This window comes from Zonotrichia albicollis, chromosome 3 (genome assembly GCF_047830755.1).
Source record: "Zonotrichia albicollis isolate bZonAlb1 chromosome 3, bZonAlb1.hap1, whole genome shotgun sequence".
NCBI classification, from domain to species: Eukaryota; Metazoa; Chordata; class Aves; order Passeriformes; family Passerellidae; genus Zonotrichia; species Zonotrichia albicollis.
Window position 1 is genome coordinate 14,984,124 of NC_133821.1, and position 12,330 is coordinate 14,996,453.

General features: G+C 43.9%; 1 protein-coding gene across 1 annotated transcript in view; it reads right to left on the minus strand.

Annotated features, from left to right (window-relative positions):
* Window positions 1-12,330, minus strand: part of COQ8A (coenzyme Q8A) — a 43,271-nt gene that overhangs the window by 19,069 nt on the left and 11,872 nt on the right. The window contains exons 2-5 of the mRNA XM_005488472.4: window positions 12,088-12,282; window positions 9,564-9,974; window positions 8,547-8,613; window positions 395-469 (exon numbers count right to left, since the gene is read on the minus strand). Of these exons, the coding sequence (XP_005488529.1) occupies window positions 395-469; window positions 8,547-8,613; window positions 9,564-9,974; window positions 12,088-12,264 (730 nt within the window). The 5' untranslated portion in view covers window positions 12,265-12,282. The remainder of the gene's footprint in view (window positions 1-394; window positions 470-8,546; window positions 8,614-9,563; window positions 9,975-12,087; window positions 12,283-12,330) is intronic.

Sequence of the window (12,330 nt, forward strand, 5' to 3'; positions counted from 1 at the left end):
TCAGACACAGAGGCTCATGTAAAGTTTCTGTACTGATAGAAATGCACTGTTTCACTGAACAGTTTAAAAAGAATTGTTAAAAGAATGGGCCCAGGGATAGTATTGAACCTCAGGGAAAGTAAAGCTGTACAAACTGTGCTGGCACAAACACGTTCTCTGGACTATTCCTCTGACCTCTGTCCATGTAGTGAGGCTGTGGTGCACTGAGATGGGAGAAGAGCCAAGAGATGAAGAATAATATTGAAAATAAAAGAACTACCCACATCTCCTGTTATTCTGTCTCACTACCCAGCCTTCAAAAGAATACAAATTTTGCAAATGCAGGTACACTGCGTCTAGAAATAAAATAAAGAGGAAGATAGAAAGAAAATGGAAGGACATAGAAATGGCTTACCACTGCGTTCCTCAGGTCTAAGGCTCTTCTTTGCCACTTCTGCCAGAGCCCCAATGCCAAGACCAACAGCCAGTCCTTTAAAATAACAAGAAAAAGACTCAAGTCAGAATGAAAAAACCTTCCAAGCCACATACAGAAGCATTTTTGGTAATGAACTTTAAGGCACACATTCAAATGCACAACAGCTCTATCAGAACATCCTGGCCTTTGCAATGGAGCCATCTTCACTGGACACTGAAGAGTTTTCTCCTGAACTTCTTCAGCCCAGCATGCCAGCCAGGAATCATAGGCTAGGCCAGTCTGGGAACATCTGGCTTTTATAAAGCATGTCACAAGTGTTACTCAGAGCTTGGTGCTCTGGCTGATGTCCTGTTGTAGATTCAAATCATGGAGTTCAAAAAAAGGGAAGAAAAAGAAGCCAAAACTCTCACAAACATGGTTCTCAAAGTACAATTCTCAAGAAGGAACAGAATCCCTCTCACTGCCCACCGTGCCACAACAGCAGGAGGAAAAGCATCATTTAGGATGAAGCCACTGCCAACAGAGTGTAAAGTTGTGCAACGTTGCTGTCCAGCTTTAGGTTTAATTGTGCTCATTAGCTGCCTCTTCCTTCCATGAGCTCATTTACTGTGATGAACAGAAACGTGTTTTACCCCAAGGCTCACCTTACACCAGCGGTGCTGCAACCTGCAGTGCAGGGAGCTGGGCTGGGGAGCAATCCCACACAGCAGTAAAACCAGGAGACAAAACACAGCACTGCCCATGCACTATCACCCTGTCAGGCAGTGAATTGCAGGGAGGTTCCACAGCCACAGGTTACAGGAGTACAAAAGCAGCATTATCTGCCTCTGCTAACCACAGCAAAGGCACCAAAGAGTAAATGAGGCACAGATCTAATCATACAACCAAAGGTCTCACTGCCTTCCCAATATCAAAATATTTATTTTTCTGGATAATAAATGGCGTGGGCAATCAGAACAGATGGTGCTGCTCCAATCTCCTCAGCAGTGGTGCATCCTGCTGTGCTCTGCTCCCACACTGCTGACAGAACTGGGTGCACCTGCTTTCTAAGCACCCCAAGCCCTCCTTAAGGCACTGCTGGAAAACCTCCCAGGTAAAAGAACCAGGGAGCAAAGTCAGCACAATGAAGGAAGCAGAGCTGTCCAGCACGTGGCATTTTGCACGTGTGCAGGAAGAACCACATGCACAAGTTTCGTAGACTCAAGTCAGAAAGCCTGGCCACAAACAAGGTGACCCTGATCCTGCACTGGAGCTTTTCCTCTCTCCCATCAGGCAATTACAACTCGCCACTCCCTTGTATAGTTTGTCTGCTTTACAAACAGCTCCATTTTAATCTTACAGACTGCATGTACTGAGACCAGAGAATCCTGCATAAGGTGAAGCACAAGAGGCATCAATGACATTACAAGGTGGTTGGGTTTGGGGTTTTTGGTTGGTTTGGTGGGGGTTTTTGTGGAATGGTTTTGGTTTGGGGTTTTAAAAAGAAATTTCTATATTTTCTGCGAGTTTTTCTATGGAGTCACAGCACTGAAGGAAGTCTGATGTTAGTAACTATTTTGTGTAGACTCTTCAATTGTGGCAAACCGTGCATCACCAATTAACAAGTGTTTTGCACCAGAAATCCAGAGATTTTATTAGCTAAACAAAGTGAGAAAAATATCCCTAGGCTTCAGAGAAAACAAGCAAAAAGGCTTTTCAAACACAGCATAAACACCTACTAAAATGCTGATACATGATCATTTCCAACCACGTCCCACATACAAGACAATAACTTGGAGCAGGCAGTACCAAGAGTCAGACAGGAAGCCAATAAATACATATCTCATCAATAAGATGTGATTTTCTAGACTAAATACCACTCACAGAACATTTCTGTTGGCCTTGATCCACTTTTACCACCTCCACAACAATGCTCCCCGCCATAAATCAGCTTGATCTGTATCAGAGCTAGACTGAACTGACTGGCAGTAATTGGTTTCAGAGTAAAAACCTCACATCTTCTTCTATAGGCTCTATGTTCAATGTCTAAAATTAAAAATTACCAGATTTACTTCCTGGACATAAAATAAAACATATCAAAAGTTTCTAATCTCTTTATCATTAAGACACAAACCACTTCAAAGGTAAATTAAAATCTAGGAACCAGATTCTACTCTGTCATGCAGAATAAAGCAGAAGAAGTTACAGCTTGTTTAAAAGCAGCTTGGGTTTACATCAGTGTGGGCAAGATCAGACTACAGATGAAAGTGTTTTGCACCTTCCTTCTCATAAATGTGCACAGGTAAGCATCTGTACATCTATTGCAGACCGCACTAGAAAAAGAGCTGCTTTTTCAATAGGTGCTCTTACAACTTCCTCACTGCTCACTCTGTCCAATTTCCAAAAAAAATGAACCCAAATCACCAATCAACAACAGTTTTAGATAAACTAAATAAAGTCAGGCAAAAACAAGTGCATGGTTAAACAGCTGTGAGCTTTAAAGATCTGAAGTTTAAACAAAGGCTTCAAGCATCTTCAGACTACAATCACAGTGTTTGCTGCTGCTTAGCAGTCAAGCTTGAAAAGAAGGAGGCTGTAAGGGTGGATGTTTGGGGCTGAGGTGCTTGCCTTCCCAAGTAGCTGCTACAGATGCTGAGGTGCTGCTTCCCAGGAGCACAGGACATCTGCCTGCCAGCAGGGAGCCCTGAATGAACTCCTCTTGTTGCTGTGCTTGAACATGGAGCTTGCTTTGCTTTCCCTCTGAAACTGTCTTTATGTCAGCTCCCAAGTTTTTGCTCTTTCCTGTTTCTTCCTGCAGTGGGAGGAAATGAGTAGGCAGCTCTGTGGGGCTGAGCTGCTGCTGTTCACCTGTTACCAGGAACAAATCACCCTCCAAAGAACCTGCAGTGCTGCAGAAGCTCCCCTGGGCCACTAATCTACTTGCACAGGACACTCCTGATGTCCTTCACTTCCCTTGTCTGCAAGAGGTGTATTTCCTCCAAGATTATTCATTTTGGGACACTTCTCAGCAGTGCTCAACAGGGATTGAAAAAATAATATCCTTAAGTACCTCTATAAAGTCATTCTCCTGCATTTTGCACTTCATGCAGATTATTTCAGGCCTGGAAAATGCCCCTTGGTTCTATACCAGCAGAGTGGCTCTCAGGATATCTTCCAGGCATCTGCAGCATGTGGTGCACTTCAAACCAAGCCTATCAAGGGATGATCTGGAACCAGTTTTGTTCAGGGCAAAGCCTCCTGCTCAGCAACTGAGACAACAAAAAACCAGGAGCTGAATGGGCTGTTATCACTGCTCAGCCTGCCAAGCACAGGGTGGGAGCAAGAGCCTCCCCTGGAGCAGCTGTGCCTTGGTTTTGGTCAGGTAAAACACCACAATCACCACACAGCACACACTGAGAGCTCCTCAGCTGGACAGGGCAGTGAAGAATATAATGAAAGGCTCATGGGTCAGGATAAGGACAGGGAGATCACTCAGCAATCACCATCACGGAGAAAACAGACTCAACCTGGGGAAATGAGCTCAATTTATTACCAATCAGAGTGGGATAATGAGAAATTAATACTAAATCATAAAAGACATTCCTTCTGCTCCTCTGTCGGCTTTGCAAGGTGCCCTTGAGCAGGAAAAATGATGTGCAGAACTCCAGCTTCTGGGAATGACTGGCATCTGACTCCATGATATCAGAAAGCTAATTAATTACTTTATTATACTATATTGTATTATAAACTATATTACACTATATCCCACTAACAAGAACTATCACTAACTAATTCAAAAAACTTGTGATTCTCTGTCTGAGAGTCCTGACACCCACACATGGATCCAATGGGTCAGTGAATCCAAACACCCTCACCAGAATCCAATCCAGCAATCACCTTGGGTAAACAATCTCCAGAGCACATTCTACATGGGCACAAACACAGGAGCAGCAGATGAGATAAGAATTGTTTTGGTCATTCTTTTCTTTGCTTCTCTCAGGACAATCCTGAGAAAGCGAAATCTCTCTCTGTTCAGAGGGCATGTGAATACCACACTCCTCCCTTCTTCCCGAGTTTAACTTCTCTCCCTGAGGAGGGAGGAGCAGAATTCAGGAGTGAACTCCTCACTCTGCCCTGCTCCAGTGTGGGGTGGCTCCCACAGGAGACAGTTCTCCACAAACTCCTCCAAAAGGGAGTCCTCTCCTCTCCATGGGCTGCAGCTCTTCACAGCCTGCACAGACCCAGCACAGGGTGCAATCCTGCAGGGGCACGAGTTGTGCCAGCAATCCTGCTCCTGTGGGGGCTTCACAGCTTTCTTCAAGCATCCATCTGTTCCCTGGGGCTCCTCCATGGGCTGCAGGGACACAGCTGCCTCACCACAGGCTGCCAGGGAATCTCAGCTCCAGCATGTGCAGCACCTTCTGCACCTCCTCCTTCCCTGACCTTGGTGCCTGCAGGGCTGTTTCTCTCACTCCTCTCTCCAGCTGCAATTTTTTCTGGATTTTTTCCTCCCTTCTTAACTCTTATCCCAGAGGCTCTGCCACCACTGCTGATGGCCTTGGCTTGGAGCCACCTTGGAGTTGGACACAGGGGAAGTTTCTGGAAGCTTCTCCCTGCAAGCCAAACCCTTGACAAGCAAACCCAATCCACTTACCACTCACAGCTGTCAGGTCTGTATATACTTTACTAACACACCTCAACAGAGTAGGTTTTTGCTTTTTTTGTTTTCAAAATTGTTATAAATCACATTAAATCTAGGCTTCACCACCAGCTTCCTGAATTTTCTTTATTGCAAAAGAATCTTATTATATCATTAAAATAATAAACTTAGAAACCAGGAATATGATGAAGGGAGACAGGAACAGCTTAGAAAAGTCAAATAAGGCAAGGAAGGGAGAATGGAAATATAAAAAAATCAAGAACTGAGTATTGGAACTGATGACCCATCGGGCTAAAAAACAAGCATGGAACAAAAAAACTGCAGAGAAATCTGTTTTGTCAATTACAATCCTGGGAAGAATAAATAAATAAAAATCAAGGATGCTATTTAGTACTATAAATACACCTACCAGCAGTCACTCTGGCTGCTGCAAGAAGCAAACAAAAATACATATAAAGGACTAGGAGGTTCAGTAGAGGATCTTGTGCTGATCACAGAACAATATTAGCTCAGTATTACAGGCAAGTGTTGGAAAACATCATCTTCAATCCTTCCAGTAAAATGTTCTTTGCCCACAGAAGAGGTGAGAAGCCAGGCAAACTCAGCTGTCCAAGTATTTCTGCCTCCTGTTGCTAATTTGTCCATCACTCACCAGTGTCCTGATATAATGGCTGAGACACAGCTGAACACTCCCCGTAACACTGGAGAGGATGAAAGAAAACATGCAGAGACAGGAGGAGGAATGGGATCACGCCAACAGCATGGGAATTCAGCTATCTGAACCCCAGAAAAGTTATATGAACTCTGGTTTTGACCTACTCAACATCCTATCCAACATTAAAATAATACTGTTCTAATATAGAAATAAAGGGGAAAAGTTGACTTTATTAAAAAAACAATCAAATGCTAGTTTGACTGGTGTGGAGATTGTAGGTGAAGAATCCACCTCAACCACTTTATTTCCCAGAATAATTGAATGATTTCTTTTGGTCTTCAATTGAAGATGGCATCCCAAAGCACACAAGAAAATTCCCACACAAAAAGTTTCCTTGCTTTGAGCCACATTCCCTCACAGACATGGAGCAGCCTCCTGCCCTTAGTTATTTTTAAGGCAATGTGAGGAGCCAGGCAGCAGAGCAGGAAATAATCACCCCCCACCTCTGCCATTCCTTGGCTGAATCTCATCATTTGAATGCCCTAGGAAGTGAGGACACAGCTGGCTCACTAATATCCCACAGGCTAACAGTGATGTTTCCTGCAATATTTCTTTATCCTCCCCCATCCAACCTGGCCTTCAACACCTCCAGAGATGGGATACTCCCAATTTCTCTGGGCAGCCTGTGCCAGTGCCTCACCACCCTCTGAATAATGGATTTATTCCTTTATAACTAATAACCTTTAATCTAAGCCTGCCCTCTGTCAGTTTAAAGCAATTATCCCTCATCTTGTTACCAGAGGTCCTTGTAAAAAGTCCCACAGTAATACCAAGCGATATCTTAAACTGAAATAAATTACCTTTAGACCATATCTGTTGTTTGCTAAGCCACTGTACTGACAGTACTGTTTCTCTTTGCTGTTGCAAATTAAAAATCAGAGGGAAAGATAAGCAATGAATGCTAACAAGAGATTGCAGAAACCAGAGAATCTGAGCAATTTCTGCAAAAGAATTTTGCAGCAGCCGTCTAAAAGCAAGCACTCTCTCTTGCCAACCATTTTACTCATATAAAGCAGACAACTGGAAGAGAGTAGCAAGACCAAAAAAAAAATGACACAGAGATGTCTGGAGATGCTGCTTATGAGCAATCTCTCTCTTTCCTACTCTCCCTTAGTGGTTTTGGTCTGATGGGACTGTATGTTTTGGTTTTTACCTTGAGGTTAGGAGAAGACAGGTTATACTTCCCCTGGAAGGATGAGTTAGCCTTCCCTCCCACAACAGCCTTGGGTGCCTAAAGCTGGAACATAAACAACTTAACAACTATTAAATTGTTAAAAATTGCTAACAATTTAACAATTCCAACAGCACTGGAACCCAAAGTTCACAGAAAATTTGGTCATGTGCCACTTCATATCCACCAGCTGTCAGCAGGCAGCAACAGAGGAGCTCAGAAGATGACAGCTAAAGGTGTTGTGATACCTCCCCTAACATTTAGGGCTAGATTAGAATGGACACCTGTGTGCTACTAGAGCTTGAGAACACAGTAAGTGAGTTTTAAAGTAATGCTTTGTTACTGTAAAAAGCAGATCATGAACCTGCTTCCCTTAAGGAATAATAAGCATGCTGTGAAGTCAGAGTCTGCAACAGACTGCAGGGTTAAAGAGATCTGACAAGCATGAAAAACTTAGCACAAAATTCACTTGCTGTTTATTTCTGCACTGCATAGGATCAGCCCCTGTCCCAGCTCCTCCTAGTGTGTGTGCCTGTTACTCTGACAAAAGGACACACAGAGACATAGTAACTGTTTTTTTATATGATAATTGATTTGAATTACATTTGACAGATTATTTTTTTTTTCTTCTGGGATCTGTAACACAAGGATGTCTACTTTGTACATGGGCTTCTCTATCAAATTTTGTGGAAGAGAATCACAAGAGCCACAAGAGACTGTTCACAACCTAGATAGGCCACTATCATCTCCAAACAGCAGAGTCACAAAAAAACCCAACCACAGCAACACACAGACTCCTCATCCAAGGAGGAGCATTACTAAGTAGCACTAGCTGTGTTCATCTCTCCACCTGCAATATGTGATACCTAATTCCTTAGGAACATGTTAAGTCCTTTGATGATTCTGGATACAAGACATTAAATAAGCATCATCTGTCAATATTACTTAAGATATTTAGCTGCTTTTTGATACAGCAAGACCCATTCTGCAAGTAAAATTCATTTAAGTTTCAGCTAGCTTGATCTTACAAGCTCAGAATTTACATCCTTCCTGGGAGAAAATGGTCTACAAGCAATGCTTAGTAAATCAAACCTTGACTATTATCATCTCCCCATGCTCAAGAAGGAATACCAGGAGGAAATGTTTTATATTTAAACACTGTTCAGAGGAGTAGCAAGGATAAGATTGGGGAAGGATTACTTAGAATAACAGCTGCTCCAGCTGTTTCTGATTGACAGTAACAGCAAACTGTAAGGACTGGGAGAGTCTCCTCAAAGTGCAATCACATGTGCAGGAGCAGGGTATTTGTACAGGCTGGGGAACAGCCTGCACCTCAGTCTCCCATTAAAACAGGGAGATTGTTTTAATGACATGGATGTGTCACCATGACAGCTCTACCATGCAGCCCCAAATTGTCTGCCCCACACTCTAAAGAGCGATGGCAAAGCCCAAATCGAGCTGTTTGTGGGAAAACACTTTGCTGTCAGCAAGCTGAACTGCTGCTAGGGTGGCAGTGGAACCCCCAGGGGTGCAGAGCAGGAGCCCTGTCACAGGCAGCCGTGCCAGCAGTGCCAGTGCCATGGCAAGGGGGGCAGTGCGCACTGACCTCCGAAGTTGGCGAGGCGGCCGATCCTGGTGACGGGAACCTTCCTCTCCCGGGCCCGCTCACTGAGCTGCAGGGGAGAGACAGGGGGGAAAATCAAAACAAGAAATCCACAAATGGACTGGGCACATGCTCAGACACCTGCAAAGTCAGAGCACAAGCCAGAGCACTTGAACAGCTCATGCTGCAGACAACTTTCCTTGAACCCTTGAGATTTTCAAGGAAATACCGAGCAGAACACATCATGAACTGAAATACACACTGAGAGAGCACAGGAGGGTGGGAAAGACAGAAGAGCTGATAACCATGTTGAGAAACCCCATTTTCACTTTTAACTTTCAGCAGCCCTTGTATTTGGAACTTGGAGAAGCCACACAATGCTAACCCAAACTCCCTTCCATGCATGGCATTAGAACTCATGGAGGGTGATCAGGTTCACAGAACTGTAATTCACAGGACTGCAGACAATTCCCCCCCACACAGCAGGAGCAGCTAAGTGTACAGTTACATCAATATCCTGAGTGAGTGAGCCCAGTGGCATCTGATACTGGATGCGGGGAAGGGACACAAGATCAGAGCAGGTGACACGTGTCCGCACTGTGGGTTCTGCACTCACACGAGGGCATGAAGCACTAAAGTGAAAATTGTGAGCTGTGCTACTCTCCAATCTCCTTATGCTCAGGGCAGCATTGCCTCCACCTCTGCAACTGCAGGATGCCACACAGGAAGCCACAGCCTCCACTGTGAGGAGCTTAGGTCCAATTCTAAGCCTATGTACACTTTTTAAACATCCTCTCACATCAGATTATCTGACATAGAGGGAGCAAGTGTGAAAAGAGAGACTGAAAAGCTATTGACAGAACAAATATCACAGGGTTAATGAGCACTGACACTTCCCTCTTTTCCCTCCAAAAAAGGGAATAGTGGAAGAGGAAGAAATGAGAGAAACAGGAGAAGGTGAGTAAGGGCAATCTGGTACAGACACCACAGCAGTGAGAATCCTTAACTAAAACAACATACCATCTGTTTGTAGGGTTTCTGTCCTGAACCTGTTTTGGCCTGTCTGGCTTTATCAATATCTTCAGCTGTTAATCCACCAACAGAGGAATGGTCTTGGTGAAAAGCTCTATTTTGTCCAAAGGCAGTAGCAAAAGGATTTCCAGGGTCCCTAATGCCTCCAAATAACCTTGCATCCATTTTGGGAGGGAAAGGCTTCTGACCCATGCCAGAATCTCCAGTCTCATCAATATTTCTAAAAGGTCCATTTGTTGTGTAGGAATAAGCAGGGCCTTCAGTGCTGTGTTCCTGAGGCTTGCCAGGGGCAGTGGAGAAGTCCATTGGAGCATCTGATGGCTCTCTGGCTGAGAAGTCATAGTCTTTCCCAAAATCCTCACTAAGGTCAGTGAAGTTTTCCTGCTGTTTGCCAAGCTCCTGCAAACAAGAATTGAAACACTTGAAGAAAAGATCTTAAACTTTGCTCCCTACCCAGCCATGGTACTCAGAGATGAGCATGCAGCTGGGTGTCATGTCTCCACAGTGAAGAATTGTACAGACAGAGACTGGCACTGCAGACATTCATAGTAAGAGACAAGAAAGAAAGGAAGAGACACTGATGTTGCCTGGAATCCCTGACAACCTTTTAACTCCATTGATAGACAAATTCTTTAACAGTTTCTCAAATATCCATAACTGGAGACACCCTGTTTTACTATACATGCCAGAAAGGGTCACTAAATATGGAGTTCACTAGAAGCAGTGCACTGCTCAGAAACAACAGGTGATTGAAGCTGCAATATCATGTCAGAATAATGTTGTTTTCCCTCCTCCCACCCTGTTTGCAGCCACCCAACATGAGCACTTCCAAGCCCAAAGCCACCTGAAGCAATACCAGATACCTACTTACAGGCAGAGTAAGCTCAGCCCTTCACAGTCATAACACCACCAACTGCAAAACACATTCCATTATTCAACCACCAAACTATGTGTTGTCATCCCAAAATAAATAAAATTCTGTGCCTGGAGCAAGGATAACAGCACCAGGCACAGCAACACTCCTGACACTCTTTTCTGTCCTAACCTTGCAAAAGCTGCCCCACAATGTCCACATATTTTTTAACACTTTTCAGTCAAAAATAAATACATAAATAAAAATCAACAGCAGAGCATTATCTCTAGTTACCTATCTCAGCAGTGGCAGTGCCATAAAATAACTGATGACTATTACAGGCTATCAACAGGATTTTAAATCCTGCTGTGGTCAGGCAAGCAGGCAACATATTTTGGGCTCTTTCCTAAATACTAATTACATTTCCCTTCCTTAGAGAAAAAGCAGAACATGGTCTTTCCTGTTATTCAGCAGGTCTCATACTATTCTGAACCTCAACATCACAGTGGGGGAGAAGAGGAGAAATGTTTACAGATGGGGACTGTGGCTCACAATACTGACCAGTGATTACAAGCAAGAAAGCTTTCTTACCTCCATAATTGAATTTTTAGAAACATGCCAGACAGCTAAACCACTGCCAATTAATGTAAAAGATCTTCCTCTCTTCAAAACAGAAAATGCTGTATGTTATATTTCTTACTGAGCTCTGCTTTGACAGGAGATTATCTTGGAATTCATTTACATAAAGCAGGGCAAGTGTTCTGCAGTTGTGCTCATTGGGCTTCTCTTGTGCAGAGGAACATGCACAGAAACAGAAACATCTCTCCTCTTGGGTGCAAGACAAAGCACTATCCCACAAACATGCAAGTTAGTTCTACTGCAAGCTTAAATAGAACCAAGAAAACACTGGCCCAGATTCTAGGACTAAAGCTATAGATTGTTCATTCCATAAAAACCATCAAAATCTCATTCCTTAGTTTCTGCTTCAAAAATTAACATCTGAGCTACACACTCTTTCCAGAGGATGATGAAAGAGAAGTACCACAGATAAACCCCTTGCTTTAAAAAGATGGCAGCACAGCAGATGTGAAGCTCTTATAAATCTATCCCACCTCTGATGAGAGAAGCTGCTGTCTGCCTTTCCTTATGTCCCTCATTTGAAAGCCAGTTCCAAAAATCCAGCCTGGGCTCTAAGTGGTGAATGTGCAAACACCTGACCCTGAGCCACTCTGAAAAATAGCACATGCACCAATTCTGCCAAGAAAGGAAGCAGCACTGAGATCAATCCAATGCACTCTAAAAGAGAGGTAAATCAATGCCCAAAGTTTAAAGGAGACTCTAAATAACAAAGTTGCTGACCAATCTTAGCAAGAGCTTGATCTTTAACAAGATGGGACAAATAGAGCACTTCTCTTATTCAGCATGTCTTAAACACTCAGGAAAGGAAAGGAAACACTAACATTCCCCTCCCATTCCTGTCCAAGCACCTTCCACACACCACAGATTCCAAAGAATTCCCAGAGCACTGCAACATTACTATTACCAATCCCACAGTTTAGAACTAGGCTCTCATTCAAGATGTGACACAACAAAACCAAAAAAAAAGCACCTGGAGAAAATGCAAAACAGACTAGACTGTGCTCAAAGAGCTTTTCTCACCTGCACCTTGCCCAGGGCAGAGCTGAACTGTTCCTCAGCAGCAGCCTGGAGAGTCCTGGCAATGGTGACTGCATCTCCCCCAAGGAGCACCTGCCGGAGCTGCCCTGCCTGGGTCTCCAGGATGGCTTTGCTCAGCTTGGTCAGGCCCCTCATGACCATGATGGCATCACCCGCCATGACTGATCAATTTCTGTGCTGGAAGATAAAAAGGGAGAGGGAGCAGAGAGACAAGATGTCAGGAAC